This window comes from Argopecten irradians, chromosome 2 (genome assembly GCF_041381155.1).
Source record: "Argopecten irradians isolate NY chromosome 2, Ai_NY, whole genome shotgun sequence".
Lineage (NCBI taxonomy): Eukaryota > Metazoa > Mollusca > Bivalvia > Pectinida > Pectinidae > Argopecten > Argopecten irradians.
The window spans coordinates 44,433,567-44,455,621 of record NC_091135.1 but is presented as its reverse complement, the minus strand read 5'-3'; the positions used below and the strand labels follow the sequence as shown (position 1 = coordinate 44,455,621).

The window sequence follows — 22,055 nt, the reverse complement described above, 5'->3', positions numbered from 1 at the left end:
TGATCCAACTGAAGGGTTATTCATTTTACCACTTTGTAAAAATAAACACACACACAAAAAAAACCATGTACTTGCTTAAAAGCATTTGAATTTGGTCGTGTGGTGTGCATCACTTACGTGAAGTGCCTTTTCAGGTAAAATTTGTTGCAATGGGGATATAACAAATGGGTCAGTGCTATTAAGGTGAAAGCTCACATTGTGTAATTGAATGAAGTGCTAAAGATTCTCACTGGTTCAAACAGTTGGGTTTCCTCCATTCATTGTGTTGAATTTAGATTGCCATTACATCTGTACGCATTTTCTTCTTTATCCAATAATAAAACAAGACACTTTATCATACTTTCAATCTGAATGAAGGTTTCATAACAATTCAGTCATGGATAATTAGGATAAAAAATATATTTGTGGTTTGTTTAGAGTTGCATGTGTATATTTCTGCAAGTTCTAACCTCAAAATGCATCAGCTCGACGGGACTACACAGAAAAAGAATTAAAAAACAAACTTTATGAAAGATTTAATGGCAAACAACATTCCACATCGTAAATCAAGCATTTTTTCTTTGGTAATATTGTCAGTTATGTACTCTAGTGAAGACATTTGCATCCAATATCATAAAACTTGATGTACTGCAATCGCTTGCAGATTTATGACCTTGATCTGATACCAATAAATCAACCATATTAAGAACGCGGCATTTTACCCAGTACAGAGAAAATGTTACAGGTCTATCGAATGTGCATGTTGCTTCATCAATTGGTCTGTGCTGTAAACCATCTTTTTATTGTGTAAGTTTAAATTTCACGTTATTTGCAAGTGATTAGATATCGAAAACAAAACAAAACCAACTGTACAATTACATCAAGAATTGACTTAGTAGAACTATGAATAAAGGTATATGATTTCACAAAAAAAACCGTTATTTTTTAATGTATAACTGAAAAACGAATTTGATAAATTTGTAGTCCGAAAGTTTTCACCATACCGTCGATTCTATACTGATCATGAACAAATCCTTAACAATTAACAAAAACAAGAATAATTTGACTCCTTTAAAAGGGCCATCTTATATTTCACTGAGCTGCCCATATTCTTAAACACTAAACGGTAAATCAGTTTTGCAGTTTTCTTAACAATCGCGACTGTTACACATATTATTATTCCCTAGAAATTCAACTGTCAAAATTACTCCTATCTGATCTTCATTTTACTACAGGCAATGACTTACATTTCGGCGAAATCTAACCTTTCAATGCATCAGTTCGAGATGACCACAAAGAAAAATATCTCAAAAGACTTTATCAAAACTTCCACAGCTAATAACATTTCACATCATAAATAAAGTATGTTTTCTTTTACAATTTGGTAACTTAAGTAATGTTTCTGTACCCTGGTTACCTCGATCTGAAGCCAATAAGTCAACCATATAAAATGAATGCGCCATTTTATCAGGTGTAGAGAAATGGTCAGAATGTCTGTCGAATGTACTCATAATCACACGGGGTTTTCCGTGTGATTTGGAACAGATCAGAAAAACCGCAGTGAACATGTTTCAAGCTGGTACTAGTACATTAATTAGGATTATGACTTATGATACATACTTAAACCAAAAAGGCTGTAATTTTTAATATGTAAATCTAAAACTGATCGCTATTTGATCATTTTGTAGTCCTGAAACTTATCAATTACTGATCATAAACAAATCCTATACAAATAACAAAAACAACAATAAATTGACTTCTTTAAAAGAGTCCTCTTATGTCATCCTTATTCTAACACAGGGAAATCAGCGAAATATTTCTTCGATGATAACCTAGATTAATTAGTGAATTTTACCTTTGTTTGGTGTTGAAACTTATCTTAAACGTCATCGAGATAGATATCTTGACGTAATAATTGTTATTGATAATTTTTTAACTGATGTTTCGGAACCATACTGGGCATTTAAAGGCACAGTACCTTTCCGAAATGGCTTTTTAAGTTTTAAAATGGGAATGTAAACGATCAGTTCACCATGTCGTTTGAATTCGCCACGATTTTCAACTTCTGTCTTAAATCATTTTGGGTTAAATATCTGTGCGTCTGACTGTCAAAATAACTTTGTCGACTAGAGGTATACCAGTCGAAATCAGCCATGGTGCCCTTACCTTAACGCATGAACTGTATAGGGTCCTTTGTACCAATCCTATTAGCAACGCAAATTCTTGTATTGTCGTTAGGAGCAACAAGTACATTGTATTAGATACTTCAGCCAGCAACAGTTTTGAGCTTATGAAACTATCCCCAAATCGTGTCTTGTGACTATATGGTTCGATTGTTGTCATCTCCCTTGACCTATAACTAGTCCTTTTCTGTTTTGTACAAGACGTTTATAGTGGAATTGTGATGTCTGTCTCCCTAATGTGTAACATTTCTACAGGTTTTGCAATTTGAGTAGATTGTAAACAGGGAGTCTTTAAGTCTTAAGAGCAATGACCTGCTCTTTTAAAGGCCCACTACCTTTCCAAAACAGCTTTTAATTTTTAAAATGGGAATGTGAAAAGAGATCGATAATTTTGTAGCGTCGCAAAAGTTATTAACGTACCGTTAATACTACACGTATCATCAACTTCTGAACAATTTAATTAAAATAAATAAAATCATAATTTTCATAACGCGGGTCGTCTTATGTTTCCCGCCGTCGTCCTAAATACCGCACGGTAGTTGACTATCACTGCGCCAGACGACAAAGCAGCGAATTGACTCTCCACTGTTATCGTGCATTAGACAGAAAATCTTTCATATTTAGGTGTTGTAACCTCATCTTAGGCCATCGGCATATATTTTCTGATGTTATTAATGTTTTTAAGAGACCCTTTTTATTTTGCTCCGGAAAGGTAGTTTTTCTCAGATATAGCTTAAATTGATGTCATACTCTCTTTCTGAATATTTACTAATACAGGTATTACTTATCTTACCAAAGAAAGATTACAAGCGTATGTTTACCGCCAAACTGTCATTGTTTCATTAATTTTAGTCTCATCTGTCCACAAACCCCTATTTAGCACCAGTACTTTAGGGTTGTCGCACGGCGTCATTTCTCGGCTATTTTTTCTAGAAATTCATTATTCTTTTATCTTAATCTAAAAAAGGCGACATTGATGAAAAATATGTTATTTAGCAAACTATTGTTGTTTCAGACAGATGTATGTTTGTATTGCAAAATATAAACTGAATCAAATGTCTTAAGTGTTCCAATTCGGGTAGCTTGGCGTTAATTCATATTCCTGTTTCCATGACTTTCGTGACCAATGTTGTCTGTCGATAATACAATCTTGAGTTCGAAAGACATATAGGTTGACCTCATTTGGAAATAATATGTTTCCTGATGAATGTTGAGATAATTACGGTGTTGCGAATACTGTCTTACACAGATTCTAATATGAGTGTACCTTGAACCGAATACGGCTATGATCTAAGTAAAACAACATACATTTTAGTGGTAATCTTGTTTTTACGCCAGACATTTTGCGTTTAATTATGATTGTACTAATTGTATTATCTGTATAGCGTTAATACAGCAAATATTTCGAATGCGTGAATTATCATTTTGCTGCTCAAAATAAACTTTATGCTAAAATTTGGTGGCGCCAAAATCAGTACGTATTGCAGAATACTGCGACTTCTAACGCTTAAACTGACAGCAAGCTCTTCTTAAGACCGTGATCCTACTTGTATAAAAGTCTTAAAAGAAATCTATAACAATTAATATAAGAGCTGAGGTAATCTCGGTCATAAAGAAGTTTCTACCAGTGTACCAAGGCTCTTTCATCTAATATAACAGCACCCTGTTACTCTAGGTTTTGGACTATGGTTTAAGATTAACTCATTATATTTACGTTTGTTCATACTGATCCGTGCTTCAAGCGATTATTTCAAATAAACGGATTGAGCAGAACTTAAGACGAACGCTGAAATTCATCGTGTTTATTACAAAAAAAATAATACAAAATTTACAATAACGAAACACTGGTTCTATAGCAACTAACAAATTGTCTAGAATCAAAGTATATTCAACAAAATCAAATAAACTGCGGAGTGACGAATGTGATCAATTTTGCCCATTGAATTGCACATCATAATTATTAGAGCACTAAAAACTAAAAGTATATAAATCTTTCAGGAAAAGTTTTTTTCTAGCGTCTCCACAAATTCAGACTTTAGATATCTTAAAAAATATATTTATAAATCTTGGTTTTGCACTTTTTCATGATTTCATTGACGAAACTTGCACACACGTTTTTAAAAAAGGTCATTGTTCAAGCTTCTGTTCAAACAAAACCATCTTGCAAGAATTCCTGACATTGCACTTCTCTCCTCTCGAACACAGTCATCTCAAATTAACTTTCTTGCACACGTATACGCATTACATTCTAAGAATCTAACTGATTTCTGACAAAGAATATTTGCTATCCTATTTGCAATGCAAACAGATTCCACTTTAGCTTCAACTCCTGCAATGCAAATCTGAACTTAAGATTGCTCGATTCGTCCTAACGAACAAACAAATGCTGATGACGTTGTTATTCATGGTTTTTTTTTAACTTTGAAGCAAATTTGGTATTGTTTGAACGGCTGAATAAAACTGATATCATGTTTGTATGAAGCGCCTGTCTTTTCAGTTATTTCTATTTAGCTTCAATCAACTATTATTTGACTATTATTATATTCCAATTATATAAACAACGAATTTCCCTTCCACAAATTAAGCTACATGTGCTTTCTTCTGCAGATAATTAACGCCTTGATTGTAGTAGATGATACATGTTAACCAATACTAAAACCCATTTTTGAAATATTTAGAAACAAATGTACAAATACATAAATTTAAATCTACATATAGAAAAGAGAAAAAGTAGGGAATTGAACTCTTCTTACCAATTTCAATAAACAATTTAGAATGTTACAATACATAGATTTATGTATAAAATAGAAAGATAGAAAGATCGGTAAATACGAACAGATGCTAGAATAAGCATATTAAACAAAACGTTTATATGAATATTGCTGTTCATGTGCAGATACTGCAACTGTGTCACTACCAAATTTTCAAATTTTAATTGCAATCTAACGGTTTTTCTATTTTTTTTTATTTTTTTTTTTGAAATGCAATAGTACTCTTATAAACTGAAATGATTTCATCAACTATACAATGTACTTGCAAAATTAACATATCACATCGACTACTTTTAAGTCATAACTACAAATGTATACACAAAAAGCATCCTAAAAGGTAGGAACAAACGTTATCAGCTAACGTCTAGTCAATCTGAATGTATCATTCCTACAAAATAACTTACAGTCTTAAAGAATGCAATTACAAAAAAAAAAAAAAAAAAAAAAAAAAAAAAAAAAACAACCGTTTTTTAAACAATGGCTTGAATACAAACTTCTTTACAGTTACTGAACAAAGACCATATAACTCCTAATCAAAATAAATACAGATAACGTTTTTCAAATAATGCCATGTTTGGCATACAGATGAAATTGTTCTTATTGTTAAACTAAGTAAGATATAACAAAACTATGTTCATTGAGCTCATGTATTGTACATTTTAATGAACATTGGATGACCAATCAACGAAATTAAACACAATATGAGACCAATTTTGTCAATGAAATATCGTGAATATCCCTTTGAAATAGTCTGCACAATAATGTTCCCTTGGAAATTAGTTATAATGTATATAGAGAAATCATATAGTCATACAATAACAAAGAATTAATTTTAATTAGTTGAGGGAAACATTTCATAGCGAACTTTTTATGCTAAAGGGTCTTTAACTTCAACGACAAATGCACTTCCAGTTGTCATATGTCTGCTATATAACCAAATCTTTACAAACAGATCTAAACTTAATATAACTTGCAAACATTCGTTGGATTGGTTAGTATTTAAAACAAATACAACCACATTTATACCCTCATCCACACACGCTCATAAAAACGTCCATCTTTTCAGTGATAACAGAAATACTGAATTACGATACGACACAATGACTTTTATTCAAAATGGATGAATAAAGATGAAATGATTTCTGTATGAACAAATGGCGAAAGTGTTCTTCCTGTGGAATCCACAACTGTTCCTGAACAATTGAATGCGTACACTTCAAATGTTTTTCACTGTCTGTTAATGTTTTTTATCTGATGACTTCCATTATATACAAATGTTATAGGCCAATGAGCCTATACAATCTATGTCTGTGACAAGTTTCATGTCACCAACTGTCTCCGTCCTCTGGCCATCAAACAGCATGTTTAGTTGTAGATGAAGTTAAACCTGAAAAGACAGAAAACATAAAATTGGATCAATTTTAAATAGGAAAACTAACAAACCAAAGACAGTGATGTTGAGAATGTGGTCACTATGACAGGGAAAATACATCATTAGTGTGGCATGTCAGATGAAATGTTTGAATTGAAAAAGAATACAATAAAAGAAAGGTGAGAAACGTCTTACATTTCTTTTGTGTGTTCAAATGACACATTTTTATCTTTGATTAACACATAACATGTTTTAAGTAAAAACATGCTTTTGTTCAAAGGATACTTTCTGTCTCCGAGCAAAAAATAGCATTTTATAAACAAAACCAATTGGAGAACAACTGCTTCATAAATTGACTGTTTCTAAAACGTCTGTTGTTGATTAGTTAAGAATATCGGCGAAAATAGAACAAGGGGAAGCATTCAAGCAAAATTTGCTTATAACGTCTAAACAAATAAGGGGAGCATATATAACAACAAGACAAACTCATTGGTTTCAAGTCTAAATACAATATTCTTTAGAATGCTAATCAGGACCCTTCTTTAGGGATAACTCTATATAGGACTACCTGCTTACAATGACCACTTTTTGTGTCTATATTGCAAGTTTAAACTTCATTTTGCCCTGTAAATAAAGGCCTTTTGGCCAGGAAGATCGTGTTCTCTTGGTCTTTCCTGTGGTCTTCAAAAAGTGATACTTTATATACATATATCAAACATATATACCAATGCATGTCATTCCGATAAATCTTTTGCATTGACGAACCCTGAGTTATATATGATTTATTATCAAAGTTCAATTCAGTTCCTGATTACGTATGTTTCAGTAACCAACGTGAACATTTCAACTTTATTGTGTACTTTAGGTAATAAGAACAGAATTTAAAGACAATGAACATTGTAAAAGGCAAGATGACTGTTGACAAATGACAGCCATTAGAAGATAACTTCCATCTTTTGACATCATTCAATATCATTTAGGTTGGTAAACGAGAACCCATTGGGCTTGATAATGCTTAACTTTAGCTAAATCCAAGTAGCTATAAATGTTGTGTGTATGCCATAGCGAACGCCATAGTCTACCAATAGATTCTAACTGTGGCCAAGGAGGATTAATTGGGGAAGCCGTAAAACATGGATAAATATTTCATTGTAGAGTTTTATTGGTGTAAGAATGAAAATAGATTAGCTACAAAACAATTAATGCACAACAAATTCGGAAAAAACTGTTGGAAAGTTTATTGTTGAAACGGAGGCAACCCGAAATGTCCCCACCTGTGCGAGAATCAGAGATACTGACAGGCTCATAAATTTTGTAAAGTCTTTGCTCGTTGCACAATACACTTTCAAGACAATTTCATGAAAACAGTATGAGGAATACAATTAGCTCACATCAAATTCCTGTAAAACTTTGGCTGTAATGAGGGCTGATGGGCATAAACATCTTCCTGACAACCCATTACATCGTACTCAACAATTCGGACGACTTTTTTCCAATCTCGCTTGGCAAGAGGCTTCATTGTGTTGGCCATTAAAGTCGGTCTCCACTGTTGGGAGTGAAGTAAAGAAGGATATATTGAACAGGCTTAGGACCCATGAAAGAAGTGATATGGGCGCTTTAACAGCTGCTTGGTCTGAACGGCCATCGCAGGATCGCCAGTCTGACCTTAAATTACAACTTTTAATTGATCTTCAGAGTTTGCAGTTTCGAATGTTCTTGAAAAGAGTTTGCCATGAACCTTCCCTTAAGAATCGTAAAATCAGTTCTGCATATATACCTCTCCAAACTTTGGTGTTTTTTTTCTGAAAGATCATATTGCTTAACTGTGATTTCTCGTAACTTCAGAACTATTAATGTTGAATAAACAGTGACCTCATTTTCAGTACATTGTACATAATACCATCAAGTACTCCAATGTTATTTTTTTTTTATAAAAAATGAAATCAAAGAATCAGATCGAAACAATGAACAATATTCCTGGATTTAGTCATTATTGTGTTTCTTTGGCAACAGCCAATTTTCTGTAAGAAGAATCTGTCTCAAATCCAATGACCTGTACTAAAGATCATGAAACATTCTGTAGTCTAACACAAATTTTGACTAGACAATTAAAGATAATGTCCAAGACAATTTCATGATCTTTAGGCCAGGTTTCTTGACTTCCCACTCACAATCCAATACTTGTTCACGATTAAAACATCAGTATTTGACCTTTAAAGTGGTTAACAGATAAGTTTTATTTCAACACGGAAGACACAACCCCAAGCTTACCAGACAGTTTATTGCTATGTGAAAATGGTTATTGAAAGAATATGAATCCTATTCCCCCCGTGTGACACTTTGATGAGTAATACTTTTGTAATGAAAACATACATCTACCATACAAATTCAAGTGCTATGTAGCAAGCTCGTAGAGACCAAAGCTAAAAGACTACAACACATCATTTAAAGTTATATGTGCCGTGTTTTTCATAGTCACGAATCAAGAAGAGCTTTTAATATGTTATTAAACTCCAAAAGTAACCAGCAATTTGAGAATTACAATACTTTCAATGTATAGGTTTTACAAGAACAAAAGAGAGCTGAAAATGATTTTTGGCAGTACTGCCAAAAATCATTATATTAACGTCTTCAGTGTAGTGAAATGAGTACATACGGTCAGACCATGAAGCCATATTGTTGTCCACACTTTCATTGCACATTTTTACAGTATTATTAGTAATTGTAAAGTGATTTCTGAAGGTATGTTTCCTTCTAAACGTGTATAAGGCATAAAAAACAAGAATTTCACTGTGCATAACCTATGTGTTCCAACTAACGTTTATAAGGCATTATATTGGTTTGTTGTCTGTACATTAACTACATTTGAATGATTTTCAGTTTTATTCATTTAAACTTATGGTTTTAAATAGATAATTGAAGAAAAAATAACATGTCCAAATTTTCGGTCAGTTACGGCACATATAACTTTAAGTCAATGCTATTCTTGTCTTTGCGTATTTGGCTTTAAAGAAGCTCGATATATCTGGGATATCATAATAGTGTTATTAAGATTCTATATGTTCAAATACTAACATGTACGAGACTGCAGAAAGCTCAGTTTCTTGCATGTTGACAAAAAACAGAATGTATAGTGGATATGCCACAAAGAATTTGATTTTGCAGATAATATTGTTAGCAAGCCTTTTCACATTTCGATACAGCAATTAAAACTGGACTCAGTATGGTGTTTAATACTTGTATGATCTAATCTGTTGCCCAAAACACGAGTCGGTCGATTGTTAATTGGTAGTTTATCTGTATACCGGTGAGTTATTCTAGCCACTGAACCCTTAGGGAGCTACAATATGATAGTGTACATGTACTAGGCCTTCAATCAAGGTAATTACCTCCCTTTGTATCTGGCCCCTGGTGTATCATTTATCTTTCTAACCTTATATCTACATTTCCGTGGTGAAATCGGGGCACCCTGATCTCTAAACCTGACACATGCAGGACTAGATCACTTTCAACAGATCATTTGATTTTAATCTTCTTTCTGAATTTTTTGCAAGATTTCTCAATTGTGTGTTTTGACTTTTGTCTCCAAAAAAGACAATGGTAGGGGTAATATTTTTTATCTAACTTTATTTTGAAGTCACTGATATATCATGACAAATGATTCACCTGTTTCAATTTCACATTTTCTGGTGAAAATGCGACATTGAGAAATCTGCAACCCCTACAAGAACTGGAGAAAGACCATCTTATTTCACATCCATTCTAATCAACATGCAGTTCTATGGCATCTTGATTTCTTTATCACCACAAAAAATGGGGAATCAATTGAAAAACACTTCACATTAATCTTTAATTTATTTTCAAATTCCTAAAAGTTTAAAACTGTGAATCTTCAGCCAGATATTATATTTCTAAATAAACAAATCTTAGTCTGATATTTGAGACAATATTTGTTCTTTTTAAAGCTGCAGCATCTTGAATGCACTTATCATAAATTCCATTTTTATTTCTGGGAAAAAAATCCTAAACATAAATATTCAATTTCAATTCCCTCAAATAAATACTTAGCCATGTTGAGCCATAGTTATTTTGACATTCAAAATCAATCAATTCAATGTACAATAGTTAGTACATTTCGTATCATTTATTCAGGACTGCAATTTGATTTTCAAATCCTTTTTAATTTTTATATATTTTCAAACCTGCAATTAAACCACTGAAACACATAGAAACCTATAGCAGTCAATACAAATTGGAAATATTTTCAGTAAGGCATTGCGATATGTCATTACAAATATCTGAAAGTGCATTATATAAATGAAGATTGACAGTCAACAGGAAGTGGATACATATATGATATGTGACCTTGCCTTACAAGTCTGTGACATAGTACGTACAACCCAATAGCCTGCCGAGCAGTTATTTAGGGATTACACTTCCTAATTAAACCGGAATAAAGGGGAATCAAATATTTTGCAGTAAATTTTAAAAGTACAAGTCGCCAATATAATACTGTCATACTAACTGTAGGTGTTCTGTAAAATTTATTTCGAAGTTCGAGAGTAAAAAAATAATTCATTTTGATGTACAGGACAAAGAATATCATGATACTGTCAATAATAAGTTTTCATAACATATAGGAACATGAATAACAGATAAATCTCAGCGTTGAAAAATCTCATTATAAACATTTATTTTTGTTATGAATAATGAAATTTGGAAGGACATCGCGATCTAAAAGACCTATAGCGGATACAATGCTGGTATTGTTTGTCCTGTTGGCACAATGCAAGGGTACGCAATCAACCTGTATGCAGTCTCCTAAACTCTTGAATAATGGTGATGCCACGAAAAGCGACCAGCTTTATGACCCGCTAAAGTAGTATTAATAATCCTATCACCTCTTTTAGCCTGACACTACAGTAATTCTTCCAATCTGGTTCAATGAAAATATGGCCTGTTCCAGCACATTCATTTTTCACACTAACATGTACCTATCCATTATTCATTGGGTAAAATTACAAAACTCAACACGGGCACGTTGGACTGTCATTGGCTCCATGGGGTGCCGCATCATTAACAGTATATAAGGCTTCTTGACATTTTACAATGGTTTCACTGCACGATTTAGGCCATTCCTGAAGGTGATCATTTCACTTATTCTGAAGTCCTATCTCAAACAATAATTCTTAAGTTTATTTTTTTTTAATATTTTGATTTAATTTTCACTACTTTTTTCTTCTTTGAAAAATGATTGCATGAATATTAATTACATTTGTTTCTTTAACTTTGAAGCTTTTTAAAAAATATTTTTAAGGTGAAACTTCTCAAAAACTTTTGTTGAAAAAATGGTCATTTTTGATGACACTGACTCTATGATGGATAAAAGTCTTGTTTTATATACATTGCACATTATGCATATTTAGATGAATACATACCTGCAGTCAAGAAATCACTTTATTATTACTAATACCAGTAATACTGTTAAAATATGAAATGAACTTGTAGACCACCATTCCTTTTCATGATCTGGTTTGATGTACTGACATTTCACTTCACCATTTTCAGCTCTTATTTGTACTTGTAAAACTAAAAAAGAGCCCTTTAATTTGCATTGTTTAGTATGAATGCTTGCCATCAATGAAATCTTTCGAAACTCAATTAATCAAAAAGCTTTATCCTAAATATTGTTCAAAACTGTTTGAATATTCATTGACTTTTCTGCAAAACCACTGTATATGAATAGTATTTTAAACCAATGATTCCAATCAATGAACAACACATCAAAAGTTTAATGCCACTGGTATTTGAGAATCAAAGGGAATATTTACCCAAATCACCAACAACACCTATATAAAGACAAGCTCCTCAAACATGGCTAGTTGATTGGGGACAATATAGGAACATTCTGACAAGGCTTCAGCACAATATATCGTTCAAGGATGATTCTCATCAGCACCTTACATAAAGCAACTTTAAGAATCCCAAAAGTAAATATACTAAATTATCATTTTGAAACAGAAATTTTTCTATGCATAAAAAAACCCCAGCAAATTGAAATGGAAAATGTGGGGGAATATGTAATAGGTAAAATGTCTGCCACACCACTTTGATTGTACATAAAGGTGTAATGTTGTAAGCAATATATTTATTCATTAAGTTTTGTTGCACAAAAACCTCTGAAAAAAGGTCACTTTCAAAATACTGGATTATCTTTTGTCTGTCAGCTCACTTTCAAAATCCTGGATGAACTTTTTGTATTATAACCAGTGCAAGAATATTATTTAGGAAAAACTTGAAATGTCAATGATGGAAATGTTATGTATGCATTTCAATTTGAGACCATCTTATCTAATTATTAGGACAAATATCAGGACTTATATTGTTACATTTCCTGTACATTAAACTCTGTAACTGTTTATAAAAATTATAAATAATTCAAGTCAGAATGTTACAAAAGTTTTATGATTTAATTTCTAGTTCATGCTTTACCAAAAAAAAATAAATAAAACAAGATAAAATGAAAATATTTGTTTCAATGAAACTGAATTCAAAATTACTGAAATTTCTTTATTTGTCTGAACATCAGCAAAAAGCAGGTATTTAAACATTTCGTTAGGGAGTAAACTATTCTGAATTTTTATATTTACCCAAAAAAGTTTTTAAGGCAACATTAGTCACCGACTTTTGGTCTGAAAATTTTCCTGTTTGAATCTTAAAATGTCCGAATAAATTGTTTGTGATTTTTAAATTTTCCTTTCGATCTAATTTTTGTATAAACTTCATGAAAAGAGTTTTTTTCATATGTTCATGTATCTTTTTAATCACATCTGAATCTATTTGGTACCATCAATTTATTGCTTTCAGTGGTTTTTTAATGTTTGAAAATATGCAATTTCTTAATGAATTAGCAAAATAAATAATTGATGCAAATTGAACTTCAGCAATAAATTCATGCAATGCAACCTACAAATATATTAAATGACACTTTATCAAAACAAATCTGCTAAGAAATCAATATAAACTCATTTATTTGCTGTTAGCATAGAATAATGCGACTCAATTTATAAGCTTATACATTTAAACAGTAAACGGCTGCATGCCGTGAAAGTAAAGTGTATACAGACAGCGTCTATTGGGTTTTTAGGCTGTATCTGTGGCCTTCAATAGCCGTTAACAATAGCCACAAAACAAACCCAACCTTCTCCATTGCAGGTGGCTGATACACATAGGCATCATTTAAGGGCCTAAATCAGTATGTGTCCAATTTCTATATAATTCCCATTCATAATTCGCCCAATGTGAAATGTTTGCCTTTTCTTTAGTTGTTTCTGCAATTCTAATAAGCAGCTTGCATACTCCAATTGGGCAGCATTAGCATTTAATGCTCTAGAAATGTATGTAGTGGGATGTCGCTCTAGGAAACCCTTGAATAAAATGGAATAAATTCAAATGCAATTTACAAAATAATAAATACAGCACAATGGCAAATATCAAATGAAGTTAAAAGAAAGCAGGTGGCCAATTGCAGAAAAAAATCATTTCATTTATTGACAAGAGAGAAAAGAATCATTTATATCATTGAATACAAAAAATTTCATGCATTTCCAATTGAAACTTGAGGTTTCTATGGATCTTGTTTCTATAGAGATAGCCGTGGCCCTTTAATCTAAACAAAAGTACATTTAGGAACATCTTCCTGCTAAAGGTCAATTAAGGCAATCTTCATCTGAAATGGCATCTAAGGACAAGCCTGCTCATCAAACAAGTCATTTAAGGTCAGATTTATCACAAAGGTCACCCCAGGACAACTCTGGTCGGTTGGTAAACCTCAATTATACACAAATCTTAAAGCCATATTTTATCAGCTACTGCCTGGAAAGACCAGTGGAAATTAACTTAACTGCGTATTATATATGTACTAAAAAAGTTCAATTTATTTTCCTAGGGAGACGTCTGATCTCAGAATTACATTTTATGTTCAATTGATCTGATTAAAATGAAAGTCAAAAGTACAATCAGGTTAAATCTCAGCCTCTTTTTACTACACATTCGGGTTAATAATTCTTAATCATTTGTTACATTATCATTTGATTACAGAGAGAAATAAATTGATGGAAAATTTAAAGTGAAAATTTTCGGTAGGCTTAAGCTTTATCTACATTAAAGACATCAAAAGGCTAATATTATATCATATACCAATATATGAAATGATATATATTTAGATATTATCTTTACATTCAAACCTTTATTTTTTTGCAGATTTTATGCATAGCTTTTCTTCAAATGATTAACAATAAAATAACATGCTTGAGTCCTTTGAACAATATTCACCAGCTACAAATGTAGGTATACAATGTAGATCTCATTTGACACTTCGAATATAGGTTCAGATTTATTCTTGCACAACCTTCAGCTAATACTAATACTTCAAAGAATTAAAATGATTCAGGGACAATGATAAAATGGGTAAGTATTTTTGTTATTTAGATGTCATTTTTTTTTATTCTACAGCACTCAAAAATCAAATTTAAATCACATACAAGACCCAAACAACTCTTAAAATTTATATTTTAAAGATTTAGTAACCAAATGTCTGATTGCCTTATGCAATATTTTACAAAAAACATACATCATTAAGCATGAAATTGAAGTTTCCTCTAAAAATTTTCCCTTGAATATCAAGATAAAAAAGAAGTGAAATGAATCGGATCTTATTTGACATTTCCAGTTGTTAATTTGCAAAATTTTATTCAAAGAAAAACCACTAGGTCAGGGTTAAAGTTGTATGGTCTATCACTTTCGCTCTTTTTGTCGTAATGAAAACTGTTTAAGTGTTATACATATTTTTCGCCGTCTGTATGAGTTTAAAACTTTCTAATTTTACCACTTTTTATAAAGTTACAGCACTGGAAGTATTTTTAATTATAAATGTAAAAAATGTTTTTAACGTGTACACGTGAAAAATAGGCTCGAAAGATGCCGAATCATTCCGAACTCTTCCTAACGTCGTCGTGACAATCTCGAAGTAACACGAGAGTTGTAAAACCAAGAGAAAATGTCAACAATTTTTTCATAAACAAAACATGTGGTCGACCTCAGCAAACTGGATTTACAAAGAAATTAATTCTCGCTCATTACAATATTTGATACACACAATATTGAATTACGTCAATGCGTGAATTGGATGGTTCAAATACTCGCTCTGTGGACATATACCAGCACGATTTGCTCATATTAACCAGAAGGAAAACGTAAACAAACACATGTGCGCTTACGCTAGTTACCTTGATCACCACGTGCAGGGCGAGTGGACGTCAGTCACGTGATACGATTCAGAATTCCGACAAAACCCGAAGGTACTGAACATGGCGGTGATTGAAGGCGTTTTATTCAAAACATGGAATATATGATTCCTAGATTTCGGCTCTCTTACAGGCTGCCATATGGTTTTGGGGAGCTTAATCATTAAGTTATATGTCCATGTTTAAATATCAAATATTAAAGCGACATATCGTTACAATGAAAATTACCAGAAATACAACTTTAAGTATAAGAGTTATCACAAAGCACCACTTTTAATGTATTTTTCTTCAAGCCTCATAAGTTACCGTGTAGGATACTTTGTATATCACAATTACTGAACAACAATCCAGTCTGGCGGATCTGAAAAAAACCTGTAGAGGATGACACGCACTGTTGATCAGTAGGGCTAATTAACACTCACCAATTCATCATTATGGCCTGTTCCTAGAATCCGTAACAATTCCTTTCCACCTCACTCAATTTGTATTGTGTTCATGGAGCAATGAATCTTGATATTTTGTGTGTTAAGAAAAATGGCAAACCTTGAGTCAAACTTAACTTGGACAGATAAAATAAAGCCATAGTACCAGGAGGAAATTGTCTCTAATTGATACAAATTTACAAAACAAACAAACAGATTGAGGTTTAATTACGTTCCCCGAATAGCGAGACATATTTCTAATGTCTTCAGATCTAGATGTATGTGTTTGCACATTGAATTTAGGTCTAAGAGGGCGTCAGAGTTTTCTTCGCAGTGTCAGCTGAAACAATTACCTGTTCTCGAGGTGGGCTAAATTCCTTTTGGGTGCTGTAAAATTTATGATTGTTTGTAGCTATTCTTGTTCATTATGAGATTTAACCTTATCTGCAACAGTTACACAGGAACTTCTACAACCATACACAATTTGAAATCCATTGTAATCCATATGTTGCCAAACAGGGAGACTAAATTGTTAAGGAGTAGCAGGGAAATAGATGGAGTTTGCTATAGGTTCTGACTAGCTGGAGAGGAACTCTCAAATGCTATAACTCAACCTCTGTGTACGTTGAGACACAACAGGTTATGTCATTCAAAATATTAATTCAAATTAACACTGCATGAAATAAATTACATTAAACATGAAATATATATTTCTAAAATAATTTAATAATATTAAAACACAAATGGCCAATCACTGACCTATATCTAAAGGTTTTGGGGTCTAATTATGGGCACTATATTTCCTGTTGTCAACTTTTCCCTTTTCTGCTAAATTCCCAACAAATAACCTTTTAATATCTAAAAATTCTCTTATTCTCATTTCATTAAGGTGGTTCGATACAGTTAGGCCTAAAACTTTTCCCTCGTTTAATTTTCTTTAAAATTTGCTCACTACAAGATTGGTTGATAAACTGTTTATTAAGGCTTTTGTTTGAAACTTGATTGAGCAGTTTTGAAAATATTGTACTCTCAATAACCCTACTTTATCATCTGTTTTTCTCAAAATACAATTTTACTCACATCTTTTCAAAGCTTGGTAATTGACTGAAATATTACAAACAACAACATTTTTTATCTTTAATATGCAAGTTTATATGGCTATCAATGACCTTTATGTTGTTTCCACTCTTAAATATGCATTAATTGTGAATTTTTTTACGCAAATTCGTATAAATGAGGCCTAAAAAGGGCTAAAAAAGCTTTCGGCAAACCGAACTAAGTACAATATCATATAAATACACCGTTTATCGACTATATTATCCTGATTTTAAAGTTAAAAGGTAAGATATCGTTAGACGGATAATATACAGATTGCTATTCTTCATAATCTTAGTCACAAAAGAGTTTTCACAAGCAGTTCCGAATGCACTCATTGACCCGAGGAGGTCCGAATGAACGGTGCATTCGATCACTGTTCGGAATGTCCTTAAACTGATTTTTTTCCTCAAAAACAGGTTTGAAAACGTCTCTTCCAGATAATTAAAGATGCTCCACCGCCGACAGAGCATAAATGATATTTATCATTTGAATAATATACTTAATCGTCTGCTCCTGTTTTTGATAGTGACAAAATCTTTAAGTGGGCAAAAACATCGGGGGGGGGGGGGGGGGGGGGGGGGGGGGGGGAGAGAACAAAAAAAACCTTTAAAATGATATTGTTCCAAGCATCACAATATGATGTACACTCACTCAATAAGCATTTGTAACTTAATAGATCTTAGAGACATATGCTGACCATACAAACATCACCTAGCGATAATTTTAAGGAACTCACCTCATTAATTTCTAAAGTAACATTTAAATATCTGCAAGCATCTTCTTTTTAATCAATTAGAACAAATTCAACCATTTCAATATCCAGATTTACTGCAATCCCAGGGTAGGGATGAAAATATGATTAATGCTGATCTTGCAAGCTGGTGAGGGCTATAAAGGTCTAGTGGGAGACTTAGGCCTTCACCAAGAGCTGACATTTACGACTCAACCTCACATAATTAGGTACGGCCCATCTTTCCTTGAGTCATAGTGACAATATGTTTATCTCTGGGCACTTCATTCCACTTGTCAAGTGGGTTATCTCCCCTATTGAGAATTACAGCTATTACCCGTTTCAAATCCCTATTTTTTGGCCCGTAAAATAAAGGAGATTAGGGATTATCTGTAATTAAAAAGCCTTACATCAGTGTGAAAAGTCATGAAGGTTCAGTCCCAGAATCATGTTAAGAATCTCCCCATGATTATCCACGGTAATTAATTGTTATTTTTGGTCCCCCGACTATGATGAGAATCACTCACCACCTGTACTAAATAATATGCAGTATATTTCCTGTATCATTTAAAACAATAGCATTGTCCTTAATACATACTGATGATGCAATAATCACCATGGGAAGTTTATTCTGTATTTTCAAGCAATTTGGGAAGTTTATTCTGTATTTTCAAGCAATTTGCTGAAATATACTAGTTACTTAAAGTTATATGTGCCGTAACTGGGCGAAAATTTTGACATGTTGTTTTTTCTTCACTAATCTATTGAAAACCATAAAGTTTGATGAATAAAGCTGTGAAAATCATTCAAATGACTTCAGATGTTTAGTAAATGTTAGTTGCAACAGAAATTATGTACTTTTAAAACTGTTGTTTTTATACCTTATGTATGTTTCTATGGAAAGTTACCTGCCGAAATCACTTTACAATGACTAATAACGCTATAAAATTTAAAATGAAATTGTAGATCACGATTTGGCTTCAAGGTCCGACCGTATGAAATCATTTCACTTCACTATAAATGTTAATATGATGATTTTTGGCAGTACTGCCAAAAATCATTTTCAGCTCTTATATGTATTCGTAAAATTAAACGTAAGCATTGAAAATACTGTAATTCTCAAAATGTTGGTAACTTTTGGTAATAAACAACATATTAAAAGCTCATCTTGATTCGTGAGAATGAAAAATACATCACATATAACTTTAATATCAATCTGTATATATAAAACTCATATCCTTTTATTTGTTTTTTTTATTTTCTTACTAAAATATAAATTCTTTTAGAGTTACAAGACGATTGGATCATAAAAGAGGATACAAACAGTTTCACATTGGAAAATATTCCAAAAAATATACTGGTATATTACATTACTTGGAATATCAAAAGCTAATGATGATTTCTCCATCAAAAAATCAAATTTGAAAAAGTCAGAAAACTAGGAGGTTTTATTTTTAATAAAAGCATGTTTGCTTACATATAAATGGTACCTAATTCATTCAAATTACAAGGATCGTATTTTGATATCTGCAAAAAAAAAAGATAAAGTATTGTAGTTATGATTACATTTGTAATGTGACTGTTGTCAATATCCAACAGGTAATAGATAATGGAGACATGTTAATAAGAAGACCGGAGACTGCATGCAAGTTGAATCAAAAATAGTCTATAAAGTTCTAGAAAAGAGCGGCAAACTTTTGGACACTGGTCAATCGAGGTAAATGGTCAGACCAGGATAAAGGCTATTTTAGGACACCTGTCTTTACCCTGACCACTGGTCAAGACTATGTCTGCCCACCAATAGCTGACAGCAACAGTTAGGGTCATTGTTGTCTTTATGTTAGTGGTCAGTCTGAGCGGTCATAGGTCAACAATTTAATCTGTGGCCAAATATGTCCAGTTAAATAGAGAAGGGGTTACTGAGGACATGGCCAGATCATGAACTGGCTCCATGGCAGTCACTGGTCACATGAGTGGACAAAGCAACATGATGTAGGCTTTCAAAAAAAATATCACAAAATCAAAAGACAATTAACCTTTTTCCAATTTGATTCTTACCACTGCAGTCTATTCCAACTTATCCTTTTAAAATTCCCATAGCACAACCTTCAAGGATTTTTTTAACAAAGTTCTATAAAATTAACAAAAATAATTACATTCAAATTTTAGATTTTTAGATTGCATATACATGTATATGCATTATATATTATACAGTATGCAGAAATCTTGAAAAAATAAAGTGTCCCTGTATAGATCTATTGTTTAAAAGATTTTAACTCCATTATTTCAAATGATGTTGCTGCATGATGCGCTCAGTTTTAGAAACAAGATGATTTCATGTGACCAAAATTTCACCTCACTTAATTATCATTTACGAAAATAACACCAGTCAATGAAGGACAAACTTCAGCTGCCTCATAAATTCCAGTGGCCAGAACTGACCAGTGGTCACCTCCTTCTGTATTTAAAGGCCATTTTAACCATCTGCCCAATTTTGACTATTGATACAAAGGTTGTCTCCGGACATTGCTGGTCAGCAACAGTTATCCTATTGTTATCTTTGTGCATGGTCAGTGAATGTGTCAAAGGTTAAAGTTCAACAAAGAATGCTGAAACCATATCTCCATTTTAGGTCATGACATGCATTTTACTGAGGACAAATTTAGTCAACAAATCTTTAACTACTTATAATTACAATTAATATTAATTTGTGATGAACTTTAACTATAGAATTGTATAGCAGTATGACAACTGAAAATTGGTTCTTTACTAAAACTTAATATATAAATGCCAGAATTTGGATGGATATTTTCATGACTGAATTTAGATAGCATGTTTTTTTGAATTTGAAATAAATACTTGAAATTCCAATAAGAATTTACCTAAAATCAGTCGAAGAAAGTTCAGAGGTATATTTGTTTTGTCTAGATATGGTCATTCAAGGACATCAAGGCTACTTTGGGGACATCTGTTCATCTTGACCACTGGTCAGAATATTTTAGTCTGGCCAGCTAGTGGTCATCCACAATAAAATATTTCATTGTATGGGTGATCAATTCATTTAAAGTCCCCCGAAATACTGCACTATAATGGTCAAAAGTTCAAGTATATGGAAATCATTCTAGCTAAAAATTTAATCATAATGTGTATGTATATGAAGGGTCTAAATGACACCAGAAGATGTTCAAAGTTCAGGAGTGAACTAGTTAAATGTCCTGCTTCATATGTTCAGTGATTATCAAGCACACTGTAAGTAGCAGTCAATGTTAAACACGTTCAGTTTTATAATGGATTTGAGTGACTGGTTGGGCTGCAGTCCGTTTTCACTAGCAAGCTGCTGTATTACTGGATATAATTTGTATTATGTATAGTGTACATGACCGGTTTCGTTTTCTATTTAAAACTCATCAGAGTTGATGTTAAGTCTTATACCCTGGTTTATCTGACAATGCACATTTTTCTTTTACTCCTATTAAGCAAAAAACTTAAGATTCTGAAGTATATTACAATATGAATTTGTAATGTCAAATTAATGACAATGAATGTAAATGATATGCATGTTTATATTTTTACACTTGATGCATGACATTTAGTTACAACTGAGCCAATCATTCATTATGAAATGATACTATCATCAGAATTATGTTTCAGATCTAGATTTCTACAACTCTATCAATTTGAATAATCATGAACTTCATGGAATATTCATGATATGTGAATTAGCATAATTCTACCGAGAGTTACCCCAACTGCCCAAGCTAATCTAATTAAAATGTGAAGCCTATTAAAATGGTCAGTGTCCTAAAGCTGACCTGGCTGTCGTGGATATTGACCTTAAGATTTGGCCACGCGCGGCATATCCAACGTCTGTTGACCATTTGATACACAATGCTTCCCCTGCTGTCCATTGGTTCGAGCCACTCATGACACACTGGCCAGTAAAACATCACAGACGATGAATTAGAGAATGTAAACAATTTCCAATACAACTAAGAATGCTAAAACAGATGAGTATTAGAGTCAGCGACTTAACCAACTACTAAATGAATTAAATGATCAGGCAATGAATAAATTATTCATGAAAATTTCTATTAACTTGTTCTATTCTATGCTAATGAGTTAAATGTTTGAGCAATATAAATCAATGAACAAATTCTATAATTACAAAGTTTCTAATCTAAGATTCTAATAGGTT

At 32.5% G+C, this 22,055-nt stretch overlaps 1 protein-coding gene across 1 annotated transcript in view; it reads right to left on the bottom strand.

Annotated features, from left to right (window-relative positions):
• Nucleotides 1-3,948: 3,948 nt before the first annotated feature.
• The window catches only part of LOC138315630 (cleavage and polyadenylation specificity factor subunit 5-like), a 49,712-nt gene continuing 31,605 nt past the window's right edge, over nucleotides 3,949-22,055 (bottom strand). Inside the window, exon 7 of the mRNA XM_069256789.1 lies at nucleotides 3,949-6,320. Coding sequence (XP_069112890.1) covers nucleotides 6,299-6,320 — 22 coding nt within the window. The 3' untranslated portion in view covers nucleotides 3,949-6,298. The remainder of the gene's footprint in view (nucleotides 6,321-22,055) is intronic.